Source organism: Chionomys nivalis, chromosome 17 (genome assembly GCF_950005125.1).
Source record: "Chionomys nivalis chromosome 17, mChiNiv1.1, whole genome shotgun sequence".
Lineage (NCBI taxonomy): Eukaryota > Metazoa > Chordata > Mammalia > Rodentia > Cricetidae > Chionomys > Chionomys nivalis.
In genome coordinates, this window is record NC_080102.1 from 52,976,555 (window position 1) to 53,000,740 (window position 24,186).

Below are 24,186 nucleotides of genomic sequence, written 5' to 3' on the forward strand. Positions count from 1 at the left end.
GTTGACAATCTAGGTCATGTCAATGAATGGACAAGGAGAGAACTTGGAACCTTTGAATTTTTTTAAACAATCATCCAAAAAGTATTAAGCTTATTTTTTTTGTTCATCTGGCAACTATAGCTCTCTTCTTTTTTGTTGTTTGTCTATCTCCCTCCCACTCTCCCTTTTTTTTTTGCTTTCTTTCTTCTTGTTAAAAACCAAAGAATTATGAAATGCTTGACTTGTTGCTTCCTCTTAAGATAGGTTTTATTTCTAAAAAGGTATGTACAAGACATTGTTATAAATCATGCTGATTAGAATCATCTGAAGGCCATATGTACAGCACAGAGTTCTGAATTTTCTAGTCAGGTGGGACCTATGAACTTTCATTTCTAACAAGTTCATGTGAGATGCTGATGCTATTGATGTGGATCACTGGGCTAAGAAAATTGAAGTAGTATTCAATATTGAACATTACTATATTTCAGTGTGCTGCTTCTGATATTTATAAAGTGCCTTGTATCATATGTTTTGATTCCATTCTTCTAAAAATCTCGATGGTACAGATTTCCCTCATTTAATACATGAAAATGTGTGCCACAAAACCAAACTAATAAAGCTGGGGTAGAACGTGCTGCTGGTGGTGCTTGGGCTCAAGCATTGGCTGTGAATGTGCCAGCACACAGTCGGGGTCTACCCCCACAAAGCTAATTTTTATTATTTATATGAAGCAAAATTTCTGTGCTTGTTTTTTGAAATAGGTCTTTTCATGAGGCCAAGGCTAGCCTTGAATTGGTAACTCTCTTGCTTTTTGTTCCATCTTAATCTAGAAATTCTATAGAATTAATACTCATCTTTTTAAAAAATGAATTTATTGTTTTTAGTGCATTGTGCAGCAGCTGACAGATGTTTATCAAGCTGGCGGTGTTAGCCTTTCTGTTTGTTCACTTGTTTATTTATTGACTGCAGTGCTGAGACTGAATGAAGGCATTGTACCTAGGTTAGGCAAGCACACTGCCACCAGACTGTACTCCTTCCATGGAGGTCTGCTGCTTTACTCAGGCCTGGTTCTATTTTAATCACTTTGTGACTTGATTTTCTTCCCTGTACCTACACAACAAAGAACTGGGAAAATAATAAATATATAAAGTATTCAGAGCCGGGCGGTGGTGGCGCACGCCTTTAATCCCAGCACTTGGGAGGCAGAGGCAGGCGGATCTCTGTGAGTTCGAGACCAGCCTGGTCTACAAGAGCTAGTTCCAGGACAGGCTCCAAAACCACAGAGAAACCCTGTCTCGAAAAACCAAAAAAAAAAAAAAAAAGTATTCAGTTTCTGAAGATGAGAAAAATAGTTTATATTGCTAGTAGCTAATTATCCATTAGGCTAAGCGAAATAGGAAGAATCTAGAACAATATCTGATATAATATATGCTCACTTTGCTTTCTTTCTCTAATTTTTTTGTGTTTTTTTCCCATGTATTTCCATACCTTTGTAGAAGATATTCTTTATAAATAAGAACTGGTTCAGTGCCTATGAATGTAGCATATACTGACTACATTTTTTAAGTGATATACTAATGTATCTTTTCTTTAGCTTCCAGAACAGTTGTAACACAGCATGCCGTTCCACCCCCAGGAATAGTGGAAATAGATAGTGAAAAGTTTGCTTGTCAGTGGTAAGTGACTTGTTCCTGTCACAGCTTTAAAGTCCTTGGGAAGAACAAAGCAACAGGAAAGAAATGGGTTCCTCAGTGACCCAGCAGCTCTTAGTAAGAGTAAGTCTGAGTTTGTAATTTAGTCAGGTCTAAGTGTGTAAGCATTCTCACCTAGACTTTGGCATGATTTGAAAGAAAAGAATTCGTCACCCAGCACTTGGGAGGCAGAGGCAGGCGGATCTCTGTGAGTTCGAGACCAGCCTGGTCTAAAAGAGCTAGTTCCAGGACAGGCTACAAAACCACAGAGAAACCCTGTCTCAAAAAAAAAAAAAAAAAAAATCACCAAAAATTTATAAATTCAAACAGCCTAATTGGAATGTTTTTAAATTATGACATTTAATGCCTCTGCAATAGAATTTGTGTTAAAACAATTTTTTTTGCATTGTAGAAAATAATATTTGTCAGTAGAAAGTACTTTTTTGTCAAATTATTTTGTTAAAACTAAATTGGATTAGTGTTGGAAAAAGTAGAACCAGGTTTTTTTTTTGTTTTTTTTTTTGATAAATATCTTCTTTGATTTTGTTTTTGTGTTTGAGGCAGGTCCTTCCTGTGTAGCCCAGGGTATCCTTGAATGTGTTCTGCCTCTCAAGTACAGAGGTTACAGGCAGCTGCCAGCACACCTGGCTTATTCAAAGGTAGTCCAGCTTCCTTTCCATGATTAATAAGGGAGAATTAATCACATGATAGAATAGCTGATGTGTCTACCTTAGGATAAACAACTTGACAGTACTGCCTCTCTGAGAAGACGGTGTCATCTAATCTAAGCCGCTCTGAGCAAAGCATGTGCAGAGCTGCCGAGGCCCTGGTAGGAGCTGTGCAAACATTGTTTATGTGACCACTTGAAAACTCCTCCTCTCCCATCCTCCATTGTCATGTCCAGCCCAGACTCCTGTCACTGCTACGGTGCCGTTTTCGTGTCTTGTTTCTGAGTGCTCCCAGACGGCTGTGCTCTGTTCTGACCAGGTTTTGGTTTCCAATATCTCAGTCTGCTTTTTTTTTTTCACCTTCTTTCTGGATTGTTGCACATTAACCCTTTATTCTTGAGGACTCTTGTAATGCCAGTGGGATTTATTAGCCTTCTGCAGTACAAAACAAAGTAAATGATGTTTTCTGTCTGCTCTTGAACTCTAAGGCCACAGAGGATTGTGAAAGTTGGAAGGAACACAAACCACCACCACATTAAACCGTGTGTGTGTGTGTGTGTGTGTGCGTGCGTGCAGACTTTTCACATCCCAGTTATATTCCTGCCACTTTCTGACAAGGAGGAAAGAAAATATTTTATCATTGTTACTATTTGATGAAACATATAAGAAACAAGTTGGCCTATTTTGCAAAGTGAGTTCTAGAAAGAGATTTTATAAAGCTAACTAGATTTCTAATCCTATATAATTATCTATATTAAAAGATAATGTATTATACTAATACTTCAAACTAACTACATTTTACTACATATGTCAGGAGTAAAAAATACATACTGGGTTTTTGACACATTTAATAAAACAGACCAATTGCTTATCACACTTACTTATAATCCTATAGATGGAAGTTACTCTAAACAGAAGTATATGTTAGTTTGTTATCAAGTAGCAAGTGAAAGTGTTTTGAGATGAGAGTGGCAGTTTGTAGTATGTCGTTGTTTGATGGCATAGTTGAAAAAAGCTTTGGTGACTCGTGGCTGAAGAAATTTGACCCAGGAGCAAAGAAAAAGTGAGTTCAGTTTCCCACTATTTCCTTGATCTCAGTGCATAGTATGTTATCTTTGATTAGGAATTATTGCAAGACAGGTACACCAGCAGATAACCATTGGGTAACACTTCTTCTTAGAGAACATTTGCTGCTAACAGATCTTCCTTCCTGTGCTGTGATGTGGCTGTGGCTTTTGTTTATAATACTGCAGTAAGTGTGATAAGCAATTGGTCTGTTTCATTAAATCTGTCAAAAACCCAGTGTGTATTTTTTACTCCTGATGTATGATGTAGTAAAATGTGGTTAGTTTGAAGTATTAGTATAACATATTATCTTTAAATATAGCTAAAGATGGGGTTTCCAGTTTTATATAATGCCTTAATCTCTCTCTTTTTTAGGCTAAATGCTCATTTTGAAGTAAATCCAGATTGTTCAGTCTCGCGAGCAGAAATGTATTCTGAGTATCTCTCAACTTGTAGTAAATTAGCTCGTGGAGGCATCCTCACATCAACTGGGTTTTACAGGTGCCTGAGGTAAAGTGCATGGGTTTTCAAAGTAAAGTTCATTCATGTTGGTTGCTCTTGCACACTAGAGAAAACACCACAAGGCTGACTTGTGCATGCTTGAACTTGCCCACACGTTGGCTTCGTGCAGTGGAGGCTTAAGTAAAGTCACAGTGTTGAGGCAGGGTGAGGTTTATCAAAGAAAGAAAAGAAATCAAATTTTCCTTTTTCTCCTATCTACTTTGGCATGTTGAAGACATAGTTCTTCTTAAGTCTTGAATTCTAATATGTAATATGCATCTGACCGATGATGAGATTTTTTGATACTTTGCTAAATTCATAAAAATATGTTTTAAAACTGGTTATATGTGGAATTGCTTAAAACCCAACATTGTTAATAACGAAAGGTTTTTAATTAGAGAATTAATCGTCTACATATCTTTGTTTGCATTCCACTCTTGCAGAATCTTACATTGTGAAGCACACTGGTCCATACACTAGTAGAATCTTACATTGTGAAGCACATTGGTCCATACACTAGTAGAATCTTACGTTGTGAAGCACATTGGTCCATACACTAGTAGAATCTTACGTTGTGAAGCACATTGGTCCATACACTAGTAGAATCTTACGTTGTGAAGCACGTTGGTCCATACACTAGTAGAATCTTACGTTGTGAAGCACGTTGGTCCATACACTAGTAGAATCTTACGTTGTGAAGCACGTTGGTCCATACACTAGTAGAATCTTACGTTGTGAAGCACGTTGGTCCATACACTAGTAGAATCTTATGTTGTGAAGCACGTTGGTCCATACACTAGTAGAATCTTACGTTGTGAAGCACACTGGTCCATACACTAGTAGAATCTTACGTTGTGAAGCACGTTGGTCCATACACTAGTAGAATCTTACGTTGTGAAGCACACTGGTCCATACACTAGTAGAATCTTACGTTGTGAAGCACGTTGGTCCATACACTAGTAGAATCTTACGTTGTGAAGCACGTTGGTCCATACACTAGTAGAATCTTACGTTGTGAAGCACGTTGGTCCATACACTAGTAGAATCTTACGTTGTGAAGCACGTTGGTCCATACACTAGTAGAATCTTACGTTGTGAAGCACGTTGGTCCATACACTAGTAGAATCTTACGTTGTGAAGCACGTTGGTCCATACACTAGTAGCAGTGGCAGTGCTCTAAGCATTACTGGAGGCGGTATTGTGTTCTTTTGCTGGTTTTCATAATTGAGTATGTGTTATTTTACAGAACAGTTTTTCCAAATCATACAGTGAAGAGAGTGGAGGATTCCAGTAACAGTGGACAGGCACATATCCATGTAATAGGAGTGAAGCGGAGGGCTATTCCACTCCCCATCCAGATGTACTATCAGCAGCAGCCAGTTTCCACTCCTGTTGTCCGTGTTGATTCTGTTGCTGATATATCTCCAGCTCCTTCACCTGCAGGTATTAATTTTAATTTTTAATATTATTGTATTCATAGGCAGGTCTTGCTGTACAACCCATGCTGGCCTCAAACTTGGGATCCTCCTGAAAGTGGGATTAACAGGCAAAAGGCAGCATACTCACTCAAGTTTTTAAATTTTTTAAATATTGCTTGTGTATGACCAGAATTTAAATGCATGTTATGTATATTAAGTGATGACTATGTCCTGTGTTTTTTACAGTGCTTCTCATGGGTGTTATCATGCTCGATCGAATGTTTCCTCTTTTGGGGGCATTAATAACACCCGCCCTTTTGTATTAAATAAGACAAACGAAATTTGGCTTCTTGCAGTCATTTCACTTGGAACTTTCCTTTTTCCCATACATACAGGAATCCCTCATGGATCGCAAGCTGTAGGAAATCATTTTCAGAGGACTTCTGTTACCAATCAATCTTCGAATTTGACCGCAACACAAATGTCTTTTCCAGTACAAGGTGTTCATACTGTGGCACAGACTGTTTCTAGAATTCCGCCAAATCCTTCAGTTCATACCCACCAGCAACAAAATACTCCAGTGACTGTCATTCAGAATAAAGCTCCAATCCCTTGTGAAGTTGTTAAGGCAACAGTAATTCAGAATTCTATGCCCCAGACAGCAGTTCCTGTGAGTGTTGCTCTAGGAGGAGGACCTGCACAGAGTTCTGTGGTTCAGAATCATAGTACAGGGCCACAACCTGTTACAGTTGTGAATTCTCAGACATTGCTTCACCATTCATCTGTGATGCCACAACCATCGTCATTGCATACAGTGGTACCAGGACAGATACCTTCAGGCACTCCTGTTACAGTAATTCAGCAAACTGTACCACAGAGTCATATATTTGGAAGAGTACAGAACATACCAGCATGTACGTCTACAGTTTCACAGGGTCAACAGTTAATCACCACATCACCACAGCCTATGCACACTTCATCTCAACAGACAGCAGCTGGTAGCCAGCCACAAGACACTGTTATCATAGCACCCCCACAGTATGTAACAACTTCAGCATCCAATATCGTTTCAGCAACTTCAGTCCAGAATTTCCAGGTAGCTACAGGACAGGTGGTTACCATAGCTGGTGTTCCAAGTCCGCAGCCCTCCAGGGTAGGATTCCAGAACATTGCACCCAAACCGCTTCCTTCTCAGCAAGTTTCACCAACAGTGGTACAGCAGCCTATTCAGCAACCACAGCAGCCAACCCAGCAAAGTGTAGTGATTGTAAGCCAGCCAGCTCAACAAGGTCAGACTTATGCACCAGCCATTCACCAAATTGTTCTTGCTAATCCGGCAGCTCTCCCAGCTGGTCAGACAGTTCAGCTAACTGGGCAACCAAACATAACTCCATCTTCTTCGCCATCACCTGTCCCAGCTCCTAATAACCAAGTCCCTACTGCCATGTCATCATCTTCCACTCTTCAATCACAGGGACCACCTCCTACTGTCAGTCAAATGCTGTCTGTGAAGAGGCAGCAACAGCAGCAGCATTCACCAGCACCTCCCACCCAGCAGGTACAGGTACAAGTTCAACAGCCACAACAAGTACAGATGCAAGTTCAGCCCCAGCAAACAAATGCAGGAGTTGCCCAGCCTGCATCCAATGAGTCTAGTCTGATAAAACAACTGCTGCTTCCAAAGCGGGGTCCCTCAACCCCAGGGGGTAAGCTTATCCTCCCAGCACCACAGATTCCTCCCCCTAACAATGCAAGAGCTCCTAGCCCTCAGGTGGTCTATCAGGTGGCCAATAACCAAGCAGCTGGTTTTGGAGTACAGGGGCAAACTCCAGCTCAACAGCTATTAGTTGGACAGCAAAATGTTCAGTTGGTCCAAAGTGCAATGCCACCAACAGGGGGAGTGCAAACCGTGCCCATTTCGAACTTACAAATATTGCCGGGTCCACTGATCTCAAATAGCCCAGCAACAATTTTCCAAGGGACTTCTGGCAACCAGGTAACCATTACAGTTGTGCCAAATACCAGTTTTGCAACTGCGACTGTGAGTCAGGGAAATGCAGCTCAGCTCATTGCTCCAGCAGGAATTAGCATGAGCGGAGCACAGGCGGGAGCCGGACTTCAGGTGCAAACGCTTCCAGCTGGACAATCACCATGTACCACTGCTACCCCCCCATTCAAAGGCGATAAAATAATTTGCCAAAAGGAGGAGGAAGCAAAGGAAGCAACAGGTTTACATGTTCATGAACGGAAAATTGAAGTCATGGAGAATCCGTCTTGCCGACGAGGAACTACAAACACCAGCAATGGGGATACAAGTGAAAGTGAGATGCAGGTGGGAAGTCTTTTAAATGGAAGAAAGTACAGTGACTCAAGTCTACCTCCTTCAAACTCAGGGAAAATTCACAGTGAGACCAATCAGTGCTCACTAATTAGTAATGGGCCATCCTTGGAATTAGGTGAGAATGGAGCATCTGGAAAACAGAACTCAGAACAAATGGACATGCAGGATATAAAAAGTGATTTGAAAAAAACACTCGTTAATGGGATATGTGATTTTGATAAAGGAGATGGTTCTCATTTAAGCAAAAACATTCCAAATCACAAAACTTCTAATCATGTAGGAAATGGTGAGATATCTCCAGTAGAACTGCAGGGGACTTCAGATGCTACTCAGCAAGATACTGCCAAAGGTGATCAGCTAGAAAGAGTTTCTAATGGACCTGTGTTAACTTTGGGTGGGTCACCGTCCACAAGCAGTATGCAGGAAGCTTCAAGTGTGGCAACACAGCAATTCAGTGGTACTGATTTGCCTAATGGACCTCTAGCTTCAAGTTTGAATTCAGATGTGCCTCAGCAACGCCCAAGTGTGGTTGTCTCACCACATTCTACAACCCCTGTTATACAGGGTCATCAAATCCTCGCCGTCCCCCACTCAGGATCTAGAGTGTCCCATTCTGCCCTATCATCTGATGTTCGGTCTACAAATGGCACAGCTGAATGCAAAACTGTAAAGAGGCCAGCAGAAGATAATGATAGGGAAGCAGTCCCAGGAATTCCAAATAAAGTAGGAGTTAGAATTGTTACAATCAGTGACCCCAACAATGCTGGCAGCAGTGCAACGATGGTTGCTGTACCAGCAGGAGTGAATACAAGCACTGTAGCTAAAGCGGCAATAGAAAGTGCTGCTCAGCAGAAGCAGCAGCACCCACCACCCTACATACAGAGTGTGGTTCCACAGGTGAGTCCTTTTGTTTTGTTTGTCTCGCTAAAATGGTGCCTGTAAACATGAAGGGTAAATGATTATGTAAGTCTCAGTTTAAGCATTTAAAGTGTCACACTTCCCTGCTCCTTGTTTATAAACAGTTTTCAGTTCTTCACTCTAGCATTCAACGTAAGGATTTTTTCAGTTATGTGTATGCAGGTTCATCTTCGATGGCGGATGCCCAGTGATTGGTAGAAAATTCTAAGGCACTTTTACTCATAACGCCATGTGTTAGCATTTTCACTTAAATGATGTAATGTTGAGTTTTTTTTAATTTTTACTATATGTGAACTTCTTAGTTCATCTTGATTTTATATATATATATGTATATATATATATATATATATGTATCTGATTGATTGTTTTTCTATTGGAGTCTCTAAGAACTCTAAATAAAATGATGGTGAACCAAACTACATTACAGAAGAACTCTAATGTTACGGAATTTACCTTCATTTTGTGTGTTCTTAAGCTCAGTAACCAAGAACGGTAATGTTAACTGGTGTTAGGACCTCACCATTTTCTCATCAAATCTTCAAGACTCCTGTTAACATGGGAACTGTTACACTGCAGTAGAGGTAAAATCTCAGATGCCAAATAACTCATTCAGGACTGAAGGCAGCTCTTAAGTCATGAGCTTTGCTCTCCTGTTCACATCATTTCTCTCTACAGCTATAGAAACTTGTCTTATCTAACATTTTAATTATTTAAACTATTGTGTAAAAGACATTAGTGTTACTAAATGATCAGTTTAGGGGACAAATACTAAAATTTTAACCATATTAGTTATATGCAGATGGCTCAGGCCATTAAAATTATGCATTTTGTTACTGATCTGAAACATTTTGTACTAAACTCTACTAACTTCCTATGAGAACACAATCCATTAAAAAAAGAAAAGCTATGTTCTGAGTTGAGAGTATAACTGAATGGTAGCGTGAGTGGCTTGTTTTGCCTATCTAAGTACCTGGGTTCAATACTTAGACAGTCCCAAAGCCTCTTATCTCCAAAGTTGATACTTGGTTGCAAGAAAAGAGATGAAGTATGCATGAGGTCTGTGAACATGATAAAAACAAAAACATATGCTTCCTTTGTGTGGTGTTTAATATAGTGTCTGCTTCAGGTAGACATCCCATAATGGTTCAGGTCCACTTCAGCCCCATATGTAAGATGAAGCACTTGTATGGGCTAGATACATGGGACGGACTTTACAACCCAAGTCCAGTGTTAATGACAGTTGTTGGGCCATCTTAAGAGCCTGCTTACTCCTGAGGAACCAATCTCATTGTTACCCAGCTTCTTAAATCTCCTTATTCACTCTCAAGGTTTTATTTTTAGGCCTTGGTTTAATGCCATTTTGTTCATTATTTAAATTGTTAGCTTACAGAGTCCAAAATAGAGCATTTTAAATAACATTTTTATTGTTTGATGATTTTATACGTTTTTGAATCATATCATATGAGAGGGGTCTCATCTCTTACCCACTGTGCTTGGACCCATCTCTTTTTATAACCCACTGAGTCTAATTAATAGTACCCGTATGCATATGAGCATAGAATCATCCAGAGTATGAGCAACCCATTCCAGATGCCACGTTTCTGAGGAAAAATGACCCTTCAAGCAGCCGTCAACTGCCAGTAACTCCTCAGCATGGGACAGGGCTACAAGCCATGGTGGAATGTCGACTGGCTTGATTTTGTGTTCAGAAACTGGCACTTGTGAGTTAATGAGTGCAGTGACCACACCAGGTTCAGAAGTCAGCATTTCACAGCATCCTCCCATCTTCCAGTTCTTACATTTGATCTATCCTATTATCCACAGTGATCCCTGAGCCTTAGAGACCTGGAATAGGAGGCAGTAGATGCATACAGATGTTTTTAGTAGGTCTGAGCACTCAACAGTGACTTATTCCCAGCACTTTGACCAGGTATGAGTCTTTGCATTAACTTCTGCCAACTACACAGAGGTACTTCTCTGACCACGGTTGAGAGTAGCACAAATCTATGGTTATAAACAAATACTTAGATGGCAGCTTAACAATGTGTCTATCTAGTCAGGCCTATAATCAAGATGAAACAAGAGATTCTCACATATATAATAATCAAATTTACTAAATGTCTAGTTATAGTCAACATTTCAGTGTATATTTAGCAAAGTAGTAGTAGCAGGAGGTCGCCCTGTAGGGCCAGCGACCTTCATAGCTTATAATCTCTCGACCAGATTTACAGTACAGGACCGAATTCTCTCCTATGGAGCAAACCTGAAATCTAATCAGGAAGTTTGATTACTCCTTAACATTCATGCCACTGTTGCATCAGCACAGAAGGCAGAGGATTTGTAAATGTGCTGTTTTTTCAAATGGAGCCAGCATTCTCTACTATTTCAAAGGATCTAGGGATGCCAAGAAGGAGTATAGTCCCTAGAAAGGGGTAACTAGACTTTCAGAGTGTGCAGCGCTGTAAGGCTCGAGCAGTGCAGTAGATAATCCTTCCTACTGCCTTTATCATGCCACTTTTTCTTACTGATTTTGTTTCTCCTGTTAATCAGCTGTATTAATTTAATTATAGAAGTCTGAAGTGACAAAGAATACTTGAGAATAAGTGGTGTGAAAATATAAGTTTTACATTTAAATGATATTTAACTAGAAATATGTAGAGAAATTTTAAAGTTGTTCCTGCTTCAAGGCAGATTTCCTTATTTATAGCTGCTCATTTAAAATCTATTATATTTGCAAGTTCTGAATGCTGCTTATGGAGTACCATTTCCAGATGGCCTACCTTCTGCACTTTCCTTGAATTGATGTCTGTTAGAAGCAAAACAAACAAAACCTGCATTAACATATTTACAAGTAAAAATGACTAAAAGACTTAAAAATAAATGAAAGTTTTTTTCAGCATCATGCAAAAACATGTATTGAACATTCTGTATCTGTTAATTATCCCATGATCTGATGACTTGTGTTTTGTTTGTTTGCTTACTTGTTTTGGTTTTTGTTTTTATTTTTTGAGACAGGGTCTTACTATATAGCTCTGACTATCCTTGAACTCAACTATGTGTAGAACAGGTTGACCTTGAACTGCTAGGATTACAAGTGTGTGCCACCATGCCCAGCTTTTGGTAACTTGTTAAATTCTTGTATCACAATCATTTATTAAGTTGTGACTAACACATATTTTATGTGTATTAGGTCTTAGTTCCCTGTTCTCACAGGACACATTTTCAATGTGATATAGTGCAGTGTTTTTTGCTTATTTCCTTTTCCCTTCCTGTTTTGGTTTGGTTTCTGAGACAGTATCTTACTATGTAGCTCAGTTTGGCCTCTCTCAACCTTCTTTCCTGGTTTCTGAGTTTATAGTCAGTTTACAAATCTGATCCACCATGCTCAATTTATTCCTCCCTTTGAAAAGGACTTTGAGGAATTGCCTCATCCCATTAGAAGGAGAATCTTTAGCCTTCAGGAGGGCACATTTAAGTGTTATAAGAAATCATTTTAACAAAAGCCACAGGATGCCATTTCAGTGTTTCTAATCTATTGCTGAGATTTGTATTGTAATTGCATATTGCAATAACTGAGAAAGACTTTACCAAGAAATCTAACTTCCTTTTTTGTTGTATTTCTTCTTCTTCTTCTTCTTCTTCTTCTTCTTCTTCTTCTTCTTCTTCTTCTTCTTCTTCTTCTTCTTCTTCTTCTTCTTCTTCTCCTCCTCCTTCTCCTCCTCCTCCTCCTCCTCCTCCTCCTCCTCCTCCTCCTCCTCCTCCTCCTCCTCCTCCTCTTCTTTTTTTTCTCTCGAGACAGGGTTTCTCTGTATAGCCCTGGCTGTCCTAAAAGTTTCTCTGTAGACCAGGCTGGCCTCGAACTCACTGAGATACACCTACCTCTGCTTCTAGGTGCTGGGATTAAAGGCATGCACCACCACTGCCCACCGTCTTTCTACCTGTTCTTACAAGGGCTAATATATATATATTCTTAATAAGAGTAAAAAGTTTAGTAGAAGCTAAAGCCCCTATCCAAAGTGCTTTGACTAAATGTTTTACACATTTTCCTGTTATCTCCTCTTTAATTTTGAAATATTTGAAGACCTTAATGAGATATCCTAAGGATAGGAACCAAATCTAAACACAAAATATGTTTCCTTTTTATGTATCTTGTATGTAAACATTTATCTTATATACACATATATATACAATATGTTTTGTGACTGTGCATAGTACAGAAGGGTCATAGAAGGGAATTTTGTACTTGTCATGCCAGTGCTTAGAAAGTTTCAAATTTTTAGAACTTACATTTTGGATTGTCACATTCAGTACGGTTAACCTGTAGTTAAAGAAAATGGAATTAGTACAGCCGCAAGAAAGTTAGCTGGTGTAGAGTCCTCATTTTCCCAGTGATGGCTATTTCTCTCCATTCTGCTGTGGAAGAGCTACACATCCAGACTAAGTGCAGGCACATACTCACAGTCTGTGTACAGCTCTAATTCTCGGGAGCCTTTGAAGTGCCTGCTACAGTTCCTGGCTGCCAGACTCCCCTCCATTATAACTCAGGTTAGATGTTACTCAAAGGTTTTTACTACTAATATTAAAAAGAGATCCAAGAATTATATCAAAGTATTATCAGTGGTATGTAGAATTTTTAGCCATAATTTGTTCTTGAACAGACAATAAAAGGAAACAAGGTCATAGTTTAACAAAACGAATAGTATTGTTTCCAGAAACTAAATCTGCCATATTTGTGAACATTTTTGTTAATTTTATATTACAAAACAAAACAATTTTTTACATCCCTTGCATTATATTAATTTTGCTATTTGCTTGTTCAATTAAGCCTTTTTCACACTGTTTTTAAAAAGCATAATTTGGAAAAAGCCCTAGTTCTTCTCAGTAACAAATGATAACACAATATGCCTCTGGCTCAGATATCTTGAAATCCTTCTTGTAGCTTTCTGTGTCTTTGTCTGAGTTCTGGCTGTGGCTAGCCTTCTGTAGTCACTAGAAACCATGCCAAGGGCCAGGCGGTGGTGGCACACGCCTTTAATCCCAGCACTCGGGAGGCAGAGGCAGGCAGATCTCTGTGAGTTTGAGGCCAGCCTGGTCTACAAAGGGAGTTCCAGGACAGGCTCCAAAGCTACAGAGAAACCTTGTCTCGAAAAACCAAAAAAAAAAAAAAAAGAAACCATGCCAAGGGATAGGAGGCCAGCTTTGCATTCTTGTACAAAAGGCCTTTAGTTATTATTTATCTTATGAGTGTGGGTGTTTTGCCTGTATGTGTGTCTGTGTGCCATAAGCATGCCTGGTGCATTAAGAGAGCATTGGTTGAGCTGGAGCTGGGGTTGGAATGGTTATGAAGCCTCCATGTGGGTGCTGGGAATTGAACCCTGGTCTCCTGAAGAACATCTCTCCAGCTCCCAAAACCTAATTCTTAATATATTAATGTACCGGAGTATTTAAAAATATATATGTATATGTTCTCTAATGACAGAATCAGCCACCTTCAGATATTAGTCACATTTTGCTGTTTTGGATTCCTCGGTTCCCTTATGCCCTCCCCTCTCCTCCAAAACAAATACAAACATTTCATTTCACTACATTTCAATTTTTATTTCTTTTAAATGGATGCATGCACTGTAATACCAAATTTTACTTAACAGAAGTAATGGTTCCTTTACATTCCTTTCACTGGTTTATATGCCAGGTTTTCTTCCCTAGTTGTCTTTTAAAGTAAGAGTGTGTGTGTGTGTGTGTGTGTGTGTGTGTGTGTGTCTGTCTGTCTGTCTGTGCCTTTGTGTCTGTGTTGTTTGTTTGAATGAGGATACTAAAATATTCTACACATTGCATTTGACTAATATGTTTTTATTCATTTTTAATTCACAACTTAGACTAACTTCAGTCATTCTTGCCATAATCCCTTGTTAACATTTGGGAGTAGAAACTCACATGATGTTACTTGTTACTGTTTTCTGTGACCCAATAAGACTTTCATAACCATTTGTGAAAGTCAGTAAGCCTTTATACACACATTGGGCAGGATGGTCAGTAAGACTCACAATTGAAAGGCAGTAGTGACTAAATGAAGAAAGTTCATTAACCTTGGCAGATGCTTCCTTTAAGAAAATTTCAGTGTGCTGTAATTCCTCGTTCTTGAGATTTATGCTTGGCTAGAACTGGTCCTTTTATTTTTCAATTATTGAATTCATAATTTTCTGTTCAGTGTTCTTGTTTTAAGGAAAGAAACTGTCTGACACTTCACATGCTCCGTTTGTGGTCTTTCTCCCCACAGTGACTGATCTGTATGTGGAGTATTAACCCATTCAGAGATATCTGGAGTAGGTTCATCTTACCCTCTGAACTCAAAACATGTTTCCCTTCTGGGTTTCTTTATTATAATGGTAATAGTGACAGTTGTCATGGAATGAAAATCTAGGTGTTCCATGTATGGTTTAAAATCAGTCAGAATGTATTATCTATACTTAAAAGAGAGAAAAAAAAAGAATCAAGGATCAATGAAGGTAACAAGATTGCCCAGGTCACATAAGCTGTTGGAAAAGGACACACTGGGGTTGAGGACTGACAAGATGGCTCAGCACACAAAACCATCTCTGAAGCACATGGTGGTTAAGATAACTGACTTCTAACATTGTCCTCTGCCTTAGGCATGCACACAGGCACGCACGTACAGAAGAGTGAAATTCCTTAAAAAGCAGATTGAACAATTGAATCCTGACCCATGGAGCTGGAAGGTCCCTTTCCTTGGTGTCTGAGGCACTCCAGTTCCGCATACTTTGATTCTCTCATTCCTACATTTCAGAGATGCTAGCCAATCGCAGAAGCAACTTGAGCTGTCTTCCTAAAGTAGGCTTCCTCCCCCTGGAGCTTAGAATAAAACATTTCTGTTTGTTTCCTTGCTGTTTCTGTTTGTTTGCTTTTTTTTCCTTGTCATTAAGGACAAGTTCTTGTATATCCCGTGCTGGTCTGGAACTCATAGCTGTGCATGACCTTGAACGTTGGATCATGTGCCTCTACTCCCAAGTGCTAGAAATACAGACATGTAATCCCAGTGGTAGAATACTTGCTAGCATGGGGAAGACCCTGGATTAGCTCCCCAGCATCGCAGGGTAGCAAACTACCACACTTGGCTTCCTGTGAGAAATCAACTCCAGGACTCCATGCCAGGCAAGCACTCTGCCCCCTGACTACAGTCTCAGCTAGACCTAGAACTCAAGTCCTATTTGCATTTCTGCCAAGTATTGAGCATTTTATTTTCTTCTTCATTTGTATTTTATACTATTATAGCCTTATATGTTTTTGTTTGGGCTCAGAAAAAGAACTTGTTTTTAATCTTAGGGACCCAGTACTTTCAGCATTCTGTGCTGATATTACCAATAAATGAAAAAATATATTCTGAATTGTACTACACTTTTAAACAATTCTTGAAAAGGATATGCTAGTGTTTCTATAAGAAATTTTACATGATTTAAGGTATTTTAAGAAAATGTATGACTTAATTTTTTTAAAAGATACTTTAGTGTTTCTTAAAGACAAAAACATATGGTATAGAATATAACAAAGGTTGTATTTAGAAGACTGTATGTCTGCTTTATGCCAGTGTTACCATCAAAGCTGTCCCTGCCAGGCATGGTGTCTCAGATTCAGCATCTGCGAGGTGATGCCAGAAAGACTGTGTTATAAGCCATTCTGGTTTACATGGCAAATTCAAGGCCAGCCAGCCTGAGCACCGTAACTAAGAATTATGGTTGTAGGTCAGTGGTAGTGCACTTGCCTAGCGTGGGAAAAGTCCTGGTTAGATCCCCAAAACTGCACCAGTGCAAACTAACTGAATAGCAAAGATTAAGTTAGTAGCCACTTTTCTGCGAATTATTTAATATTTCTGATACTCTCCTTACATGGTTATATTCATCACTGTTAACTCAGATCTGAAGTTTGCTTTGATTCATATTTTATCACTGATGAAATCTAAAAGACAAGAATTATTCAAAGCATTAATTCTTGAAGGGCACAAGTAAATCAAATGGCTTCATTTTCATTTAAAACTGTATTTAGTTGCTTCTGCTTAAGAGTCTTAATTTGAGTGATGTAGTCTGTTGTCCATGTCTGTCGGTTCCACATCCATGAATGAAATTAACTTGAATCAAAAATATCAGAACATTTCTGATTCTTTACTGAACATGGGCTTTTTTTCTTGTTATTATACCCTGAACAATACAGTGCAGCAACTGTTTGCCTTTATGTATTACATTGTTTGAATTATTGTGTATAATTTAGGAATGACTGAAACTATATAAATAAAAACATGCACATTTATATACGACTACTTTGCCGTTTACATAAATGTACACGGATCTTGATGTCCATGAGGATTCTGGAGCCAAGCCCCCACAGATGTCAAGAAATAACATAATGTATAATCTTTCTTCTTTGGTTCCATATTTTAAAGAAGCATACTTCTTAATTTTTTTATAAAAATTATTTTTAAATATAATCAATAACTTAAAATTACAAAATGTAAATTTTATATTCCAAATGCGTAAATGTGTTAATGAACTTATAGACTATAAAATGCTGTTTTCCAGTGTCAAGTCACAAACTGTGTTTGTCCTTTTCTACAGAACACTCCTCTGCCACCTTCAGCAGCTGTACAAGTACAGGGCCAGCCTAACAGTTCTCAGCCTTCTCCACTCAGTGCATCCAGTCAGCATGCAGATGCCGTGAGAAAACCTGGGCAGAACTTCATGTGTCTATGGCAGTCTTGTAAAAAGTAAATGACTGTTTTATTTGTTATACAAAAGCGTTATTTGTTTTAGAGTGCTTTCATATTTACATTCCTATCTTATATAGTTTATAATTTCTTTTTCTGAAACCAGTAACTTTTAACGAAAAGTCTTTTGTGTTGCTAATTACACTTAGATGGAACAAGTGGCGTGCCTCAGCTCAAAGATGTGTGTCAGTGGTCGGAAGAACTCTACTGTTCAGTGCTAGTAAGAAATGTGTCTGAGCATTAATTCTGGAAGAAAATGAGTTAATAACCTGATTCTAAGCCAGGCATAGTGGTACAACTTAGCACTCAAAAAGCAGAAATGGATGAATGTCTTGAGTTTGATGCCAACCTGTTCTACATAGCAAGTTCCAGGTCAACCAAGGCTGCATAATAAAACCCTATCTCATTTTGGGGAAAAAAAAGCCATTATAGCCCGAAGTGTTTAGTCATTAGTACTTGTAATTCCAGCACTTAAGGGCTGAGGCAATAGGATTACCATAGTTTTGAGGCTAGCCTGTGTTTATTGTAAGATCGATCTCAAAGAAAAGAAAAACCAGCCGGGCGGTGGTGTCTTTAATCCCAGCACTTGGAAGGCAGAAGCAGGTGGATCTCTGTGAGTTCAAGGCAAGCCTGGTCTATAAGAGCTAGTTCCAGGACAGGCACCAAAGCTACAGAGAAGCCCTGTCTTGAAAAACAAAAAGAAAAAAAGAAAAGTAAAACCAAATTTGATTATGTGTTTTTTGGTTTTGTTTGATTTGGTTTTCATGTTTGTTTGTTTGTTTGTTTTTTCGAGAACAGTTTCGAAATCTCAACCCAGCAGTGGTGCATAATATCAATTTAATGTGTGCTGACCAGTGGTTTTTGTTGTTGTTGTTGTTTGTTTGTTTTCTTTTCAATGAAAAAGTAAAACACATTCATCATGTTAGTAAGGGTAGGAATTGTTTTTACTTCTGTATGTTTGTGTACTTGATCATGACATAAGTCCCAGAGAAATTCTTCAGATTGTCTGCTTACTTCTTTAATTCAGTGAAACTCACCATATTTTTTTCTGTCTCTTTTTGCTGTTATTGACATGGTACTTGGGGCCTTGTACTTGTTAAACAAGGGCTCTGCCACTTGGCTATACCTTCAGAACCTGCTTTCATTATTATTACTATTGGTATTGTTATTATTTTAGCTTATGTAGTAAGCTAATTTGACACTTTGTTCACTAGTGTCTACTTTATATCTATTTATTATGAATTTTTGTTTTCTTTTTCTGTGTCCTCTGGTAAAGAATAACTGACAAAGTAGGTAGTCTATTAAAGCTGTTTGTGAACTTTTTTTTTAAGAATTTAAGAGTAGGATTGGGAGGGCTACTGATTTTTTTGAGTTGATCTTGTATCCTGCTGCATTACTGAAGCTGTTTATCAGTTGTAGGAGTTCCCTCATAGAATTTTTGGACTCACTTATGTATACTATCATATCATCTGCAAATTGCAAAAGATTGACTTCTTCCTTTCCAGTTTGTATCCCCTTGATCTCCTTTTGTTGTCTTATTGTTCTAACTAGAACTTTGAGTACTATGTTGAATAGATCTAGAAATAGTGGACAGCCTTGTCTTATTCCTGATTTTATTGGAATCGTTTTGATTTTCTCTCCATTTAATTTGATGTTGACTGTTGGCTTGCTGTATATTGCCTTTATTATGTTTAGGTATGTTCCTTGTATCCCTAATCTCTACAAGACCTTTATCATGAAGGGATGTTGTATTTTGTCGAAGACTTCTTCAGCATCTAATGAGATGATCATGTGGTTTTTTTCTTTCAGTTTATTTATATGGTGGATTCCTTTTAATATATTTTTCTGTGTTGAACCATCCTGCATGTCTGGAATGAAGTCAACTTGATCATGGTGGATTTTTTTTTTTTTTTTTTTTGATGTTTAAGTCTTGGATTCGGTTTGCCAGTATTTTATTGAGTATTTTGCATCAATGTTCATGATGGAGATTGGTCTGTAATTCTCTTTCTTGGTTGAATCTTTGTATTGTTTCAGTATCAGGGTATACTTATGAAAAGAGTTTGGCAACGTTCCTTCTCTTTCTGTTGATGAGGAGTATTGGTATTAGCTCTTCTTTGAGGAAGGTTCTGGTAGAATTCTGCATAAAAACCATTGGTGTCTGGGCCTTTTTTTTTTTTTTTTTGGTAGGGAGGCTATTGATGACTGCTTTTATTTCCTTACATGTTATAGGTCTATTTAAATTGTTCATCTGGTCTTGATTTAAATTTGGTATGTGGCACCTATCCAGAAAATTTGTTCATTTCTTTTAGATTTTCCAATTTTGTGGAATACGGGTTTTCAAAGTATGACCTAATTAATGATCCTCTGGGTTTTCTCAGTGTCTGTTGTTATTTCCCCCTTTTCATTTCTGATTTTGTTAATTTGGGTAGTCTCTCTGCTTTTTGGTTAGTTTGCATAAGGGTTTGTCTACCTTGTTGATTTTTCTCAAAGAACCAGCTCTTTGTTTCATTGATTCTTTGTATTATTTTCTGTTTCTATTTTATTGATTTTCGCCCTCAGTTTGATTATTTCCTGTCATCTGCTCTACCTGGTGAGTCTTCTCTTTTTGTTCTAGAACTTTCAGTGTGATCTTAAGTCACTAGCATGAGATTTCTACACTTTCTTTAGGTAGGCACTTAGTGCTATGAACTTTCCTCTTAGCACTGCTTTCATGGTGTTTCATAGATTTGGGTATGCTGTGCATTCATTTTCCTTGAATTTTAGGAAGTCTTTAATTTCTTTATTTCTTCTTTGACCCAGGGGTGATTCAGTTGAGCACTCTGTTCAATTTCCTTGAGTTTGTAGGTTTTCTAAAATTAGTGTTGGTGTTGAATTCTAACTTTAAGTCATGGTGATACAATAAGATACGGGGGGGGGGGTATTCCATTTTTTTTGTATGTGTTGAGGTTTGCTTTGTTACCAAATATGTGGTCAATTTTAGATAAAGTTCTTTGAGGTGCTGAGAAGTAATATTCTTTTGTGTTTGGGTGCAATGTTCTATAAATGTCTGTTAAGTCGATTTGAGTCATGACATCTGTTCTCTTATTTCTCTGTTACGTTTCTGTCTGGTTGATCTGTCCATTGTAGATAGTGGGGTGTTGAAGTCTTCAACTATTAGTGTTGAGGTTTGATGTGCAAGTTAAACTTTGTGTTTCTTTTACATATAGGGGTGCTCTTGAATTTGGGTTATGGATGTTTAGGATTGAGACTTCATCGTGATGACTTTTTCCTGTGATGAGTATGAAGTGTCGTTCTCCAGGAGACTGTGAGGAGCTTAGGGTACCAGAGCACAGGATAAGAGAAGAACTTTTGTTTTTCAAATTCAGGTTCTGTTCTAAATGAAAAATTATCTGTTACAGTCGTTGTCCACTAAGTTGCTAGTTCAGAATTTTTAAGTAATATTTTATCAAAAATATGAGTACTTTTCCCACTGTATTTAGAATTAAGCTTATTTAGTTCACTGATATTTCCAGGTGAAATATCACTATCTATGTGCTCTCCTCCCCTTATAGAAATAGAAGTGACTTTGAGTCTGCATTTGGTCTGTGTGTCAGCAGTACTCTTCTCTGTTGTCCCTCTAACCCAGTTTGGTCTGCCCCTCTCAGAAGCATGTATAAGTCACCATTATAGCACCATGTATCAGCAACAAGATGAAAGAGTATACATGCTTGTGTTCTCTTCATTTGCTTGATATATAGTTTACATCCTTCCATTTACGATCTCTGTTTAGGATAGTGGTACCATTCCTTTCTGGGTTATTGCTTGTTTAGTTCTTTGAGAATTCTGCATACTATGTTTTTATCGAGTCCACTCTTCCTTTTCCAGCTCATACAACCTTTGTCTCCTCTTTTTTCTCCCCAACCATCAAATCCAACTTATGTTGCCCATATATTTGTTCTTCAACATGTGGCAGTCCAACGGACTGTGGTCAGCTTACCAGAGAGAACGTTCTTTTTTAATTTCTCAAATATATATGAGTGTTTTGTTACCTGCATGTATGACATGTCTACCACATGCATGCTAGTGCCCAGAGTGACCAGAAGAGGGCACTGGAACTGGAGTTAAAGACAGCTGTGAGCCCGTGTGGTGCAAGGAATCAAACTCTAGTCTTCTAAAAGCAGGAAAGGCCTTAGCCACTGAGCCATCTCTGCAGCCTCCTGGAAGCAACTTTTTTTTTTAAAAGATATATTTATTTATTATGTATACAACATTCTGCCTGCCTGTATGCCCATACGCCAGAAGATGGCGCCAGATCTCATTACAGATGGTTGTGAGCCACCATATGGTTGCTGGGAATTGAACTTGGGACCTCTGGAAGAGGTCTTAACCACTGAGCCATCTCTCCAGCCCCCTGGAAGCAACGTTTTTAAAGAAAACTGGCTCTTCATCTCCCAGCAGGTATTGAGTGCCAGCAGTCATGAGTACCTCCTCTTTCCATGCTGAGATTTGGTCTTGCTTGAGACTTACATGGGGCTTCTGTATGCTGTCACAGTTACTGTTAGTGCATATGTCCAGCTGCCCTGTTGTGTCTGGAGGACAGTTTTCTTGTGGTCACCTCTGATGCTTAAGACTCTTTTTGCCCCTTCTTTTGCAATGGTTCATGAGCCTTGGGAGAAAGGGATGTGATGTCCCAGTTAGAACTGATCATTCCACAGCCTCTTGTCCTCTGTACCCTGACCAGTTAATCTCCATGTTAATCTCCATCTACTGCAAATAGAAACTTCTCTGATGAGGGTTGAAAGATGCCCTGATCTGTGGGCACAGTGAGAACATATTTAGGAATCAGTTATTACTATGTCCAATAGTAATGGTTTCCCCTCTAGAGCCTATGTCTAGCCACAGGTTCTTAGCTAACAATGGTACCAGTATAGGTTTCATCTTGTGGAGCAAAACTTTAGTTCAAGCAGAAAGTGGATGGTTAGTACTATGATATCCATGCCACACTTGCATCAGTGGGCATATTTAAGTTATGCCAGACATTATTAGAGCCCATGGGGATGGGGTATTTCTTTCTTAAATGTTAGGTAGAATCTACTTGTGAAACCAGCTTGTCCTGATTCTTTTTGCAGGTTATTGATTCAATTTCTCTAGTTATTATAGGCCTATTCAGGCCACCTGTTTCTTCTATTGTGAGTTGTGGAGGATTATTTCAAAGATAGCTATTTGTGAGCCTAGAAATATAATACCATATGTTGTACTCTTTAACTTAATACGTTTATTTGTGTGTATGCACACTTACACACATTACATGAAACAAGTGTGAAGGTGAGAAGTCTCCTTAACAAAAGTCAATTTTCTCTATCATGTGGGTTTGGGACATTGAATTCGGGTTATCAGGCAACAAGAGCCTTCCCCCTCTGAGGCATCTCATTGGCCCTTCTTTGTTATTCATTTCTAATATTAGTGATTTATAGCTCCTTTTTTTCCTTCCTGCTGGCTAGAGTTTTATGAACTTTATTGAGCTTTTTAATACATACAAACTATAGATGCAAAACACCTTTTGTCATTCTCTTCCTATTTACTTCCTTTATTCAATTTCATTTATTTCTGCTATGATGTTTTTTTAAATTTGTTCTATTTGCTTTTTCTAGTTTCTTAGACTAGATGCTTAACTTACTGGTTTTATATCTTATTTTAGATCTTATTGATAAAAATATTCATTTTCATTTGGTCTTCCTAAGTTTTACTTTTACTGTATTTCTCAAAGTTTGAGTTATGTTTTCATTTAGTTCAGAATATTGAAGAGTGTTTTTCATTCTCCAGATGTTTTGTTTTTCGCAGCTATTCTGCTGTTTACAGATTATCTTAACTTCTTTCCCTGTTGCTGTGATAAAAGCAACTGCAGGGAGAGGCTTGTTCTGGCACCGACCTTCCAGCAGGGAGGTCAGAGCAGCTAAGCTGTAAGCAGTTACTAACATCATAACCACAGCTATAGTCCAGGACTCAAACTTGAGGAATTGTACTGACCACAGTGGGCAGGTCATCCCGCCTCTGTTAATGGTGATCAAGCTAATCCCCACAGGTGTGCTTGGGATTCCCTCTCTCAGGTGACTTTAGATTCTGTGATGTTAACAAGCACATACAGGTTAGCTCCAGTCATCTGACCGTATATGCTGTGTGTTTCTATTTTTCTATTTGTTGGAGTGTATTATGGTACTAAATGTATTCTAACGTGGTTGTCTCATGGGAGATTGATAGGAATATCATTAGATGGACTTATTCTGTATATGTTAATTAGGTTGAAATGATCGATGCTGCTGGCTGGTTCTGTTTTTTCTGTACTGACCTTGTACCTGCTCTATGTGTTGCTTATGAGTGGGGTGTTAAAGTGCCCAGCTATGGTACTGAATATGTCTGCTTCTCCATATAGTCTCCATCCATTTTTGCTTGATAAATTTTGATACTCTGTGTTAGGTATATTCACTTTATGGAAAACTCAGTGTGTGCACCACTTGTTTATGTTTGTTTGTTTCATTTGACAAGTTTTAAGTTTTTGTTAAAAGTCAGCTAATAAGAACCAAAGGAACAGACTTTTAGCATGCCGTCTTTATCTGACTAGGAGTTAGGCAGTGTTTAATTTTTGTTAGTCTGTATACATTTTTTATACATTTTTGATCTTTTGCAAACTAGTAATGAAGCCACTCGCTGCCAAAGCTTGAGTATTTCCGTCTGAGAGAATCATAATCTGTAATGTGGTTATATTGAGAATTCCATCATTAAAGCTCACACTGGGAATGCCAAGTTTCCCAGATTTATTCCAATTAAAGTTTCAATTTAAAGCTGTTTTGCTTAT

General features: G+C 38.4%; 1 protein-coding gene across 1 annotated transcript in view; it reads left to right on the forward strand.

Annotated features, from left to right (window-relative positions):
• Arid2 (AT-rich interaction domain 2) overlaps positions 1 to 24,186 on the forward strand; it is a 140,231-nt gene that overhangs the window by 89,198 nt on the left and 26,847 nt on the right. Inside the window, exons 12-16 of the mRNA XM_057791755.1 lie at positions 1,574 to 1,655; positions 3,779 to 3,913; positions 5,151 to 5,347; positions 5,718 to 8,560; positions 17,206 to 17,354. Of these exons, the coding sequence (XP_057647738.1) occupies positions 1,574 to 1,655; positions 3,779 to 3,913; positions 5,151 to 5,347; positions 5,718 to 8,560; positions 17,206 to 17,354 (3,406 nt within the window). The remainder of the gene's footprint in view (positions 1 to 1,573; positions 1,656 to 3,778; positions 3,914 to 5,150; positions 5,348 to 5,717; positions 8,561 to 17,205; positions 17,355 to 24,186) is intronic.